The sequence below is a fragment of the Saccostrea echinata genome, unplaced genomic scaffold (assembly GCF_033153115.1).
Source record: "Saccostrea echinata isolate AGI-Se365-2 ecotype Australia unplaced genomic scaffold, CSIRO_AGI_Sech_v1 ptg000003l, whole genome shotgun sequence".
NCBI classification, from domain to species: Eukaryota; Metazoa; Mollusca; class Bivalvia; order Ostreida; family Ostreidae; genus Saccostrea; species Saccostrea echinata.
Window position 1 is genome coordinate 5367777 of NW_026889752.1, and position 2100 is coordinate 5369876.

A 2100-nucleotide genomic window follows, 5' to 3' on the forward strand; every position below is an offset into this window, starting at 1 on the left:
TCTTTCCTGTTCCCTAATTTAATAGAGATGAAAAGTGTAACTAAACACAATTATCAATTTAATTGAAAGAACCAGAGCTTATCCTTCAAATAAACGTCCATAGTTTCTGTTCATTCACAATATTCATTTTTGCCTGACAATTAATCAAATTTCTAGATTTCACCAGGATTCTATTCTCTCTATCAGTGTCATCCACTCAAGCGAAAAAGACACTAGTGATGGATACAAGTTATTGTGCCCAAGATATTCTACGTTGTGACTTATGTGATTCTGAACTACAAAGTCATTGCGAGCTATGCCATATTAACCTTTGTAGGGCTTGTGTTGGAGACCATCTGTCGGATTCATCCAAAAAGCACAGGGTTGTGCCTTATAGTGAAAGACGTTCTACCTTAAACTACCCCAAATGTCCACATCATGACGATAAATGTTGCGAACTTTACTGTGAGATATGTGACAGTACTGTGTGTTCTACTTGCATATCTTCAGGTAAGCACAAAGGACACAATTTAGTAGATGTTCGACAAAAACTGTCGTCAAAGAAAGAAGATTTGGAAAAAGACTTAAAAGAATTAGAGGAAAATATCTATCCAAAGTACACAGAAATTGCCACAGACATACATAAAGATGAAGCAGACTTTGAGGAATACTATGGGAAACAGATAACGGCTGTCATCACCCAAGGAGAAGAGTGGCACAAAGAAGTCGAAAACATTGTCAATAAAGAAAAGTCGAGCATCGAGGAGATGAAAACCAAACATCTAACTGCTATAAATAAAGAGAAAGACAGCATCACACAGACTGTTTCTCACCTGCAAAAGAACATTTTGGAATTAAAGAATATACTGAAATCAAATGATTTCTCCCTTGCATTTGAGTACAAATCTAGAAATGCTGAGTTTAGGAGACTGCCACCTAAACTCAAAATCTCCTTGCCAAGTTTTTGTCCTCGAATGACAAGTACAGAACAGCTACGTCAACAGTTTGGTTCATTATCAGCCTTATTCATCTCTGAAGAAGACCGAGGCTGGATAATGAGAAAACCAGAAGGTTCACTGTCTCCTCCAGTGAAACCCTTGTTGAGCCAACCACAACTTTTGGCGTCAATTGACACAGGGTATCCTTTGCAAAAAAATCAATACAGTGTTACGTGCCTCAGTGATGAACTAATATGGACAAGTGGGGAGGACAGAATCTTAAAGCTTTACAACCTGCAGGGCTCACTGCTTAAGCTTTTCCAGACTGGGCAAGGGAGCGATCCAGAGGATATAACAATTACGCGGAATGGAGATTTAGTTTTTACTGACCCGAATCAAACAACCGTAAACATAGTGAAAAATGACCGGCTTTGGGAAATGATCAGAGTAGATCAGTGGAAAATTTGGGGCATCTGCAAAACCTATCTCGGTGAACTCCTAGTTACCATGGACAGGGCTAATGAATCAAAAGTGGTTCGTTTTTCTGGTTCTACAAAGATACAGTCAATTCAATTTGATGAAGGAAATGCTCTTTATTTGCCAGGAACTGCTAAATATATTAGTGAGAATAGAAACTTCGACATATGTGTGACTGAAAATATTCACAGCAGAGTCGTGGTGGTCAACCAGGCCGGTAAACTTCGATTCAGATATACTGGACATCGGTCTGTTTTTCCTATGAACAGAACATTTGATCCAATTGGCATTACAACAGACAGCCAAAGCCATATCCTAGTTGCAGACTGCAAAAATTGTTGTATCCATATCCTAAATCAAGACGGAAAGTTCCTCCGTTTCATTAATAACTGCTATTTGACCAGGCCATGGGGTATTTGCGTAAACACAAGTGACAAACTTTTTGTGGCGGACGGCAAAACAATAAAGAAAATCCTTTACATCTAATCCATACATTTATGAACAGAATATATCTGACTTCGTTTTCATCCACGAAGACAAAAGAAAAATCACTGAAGTCCCAGAGAACTTCTAGATTCTACAACTTATACATATTTATAAAATATATAAAGTATGTAAGAAGCAATACAGTTTATTATGTAAATATACAATAGAATACGGTTGAAGAATGGCATAATCTTGTGTATGCATGTATACTTCAACCTTG

At 37.7% G+C, this 2100-nt stretch overlaps 1 protein-coding gene across 1 annotated transcript; it reads left to right on the plus strand.

The window, feature by feature from the left end:
- The first annotated feature begins 218 nt into the window (after positions 1-218).
- LOC133178720 (uncharacterized) lies at positions 219-1880 on the plus strand. Its single transcript, XM_061313433.1, has one exon. The coding sequence runs from the start codon at positions 219-221 to the stop codon at positions 1878-1880; it is 1662 nt and encodes a 553-aa protein (XP_061169417.1).
- The last annotated feature ends 220 nt before the right edge of the window (positions 1881-2100 follow it).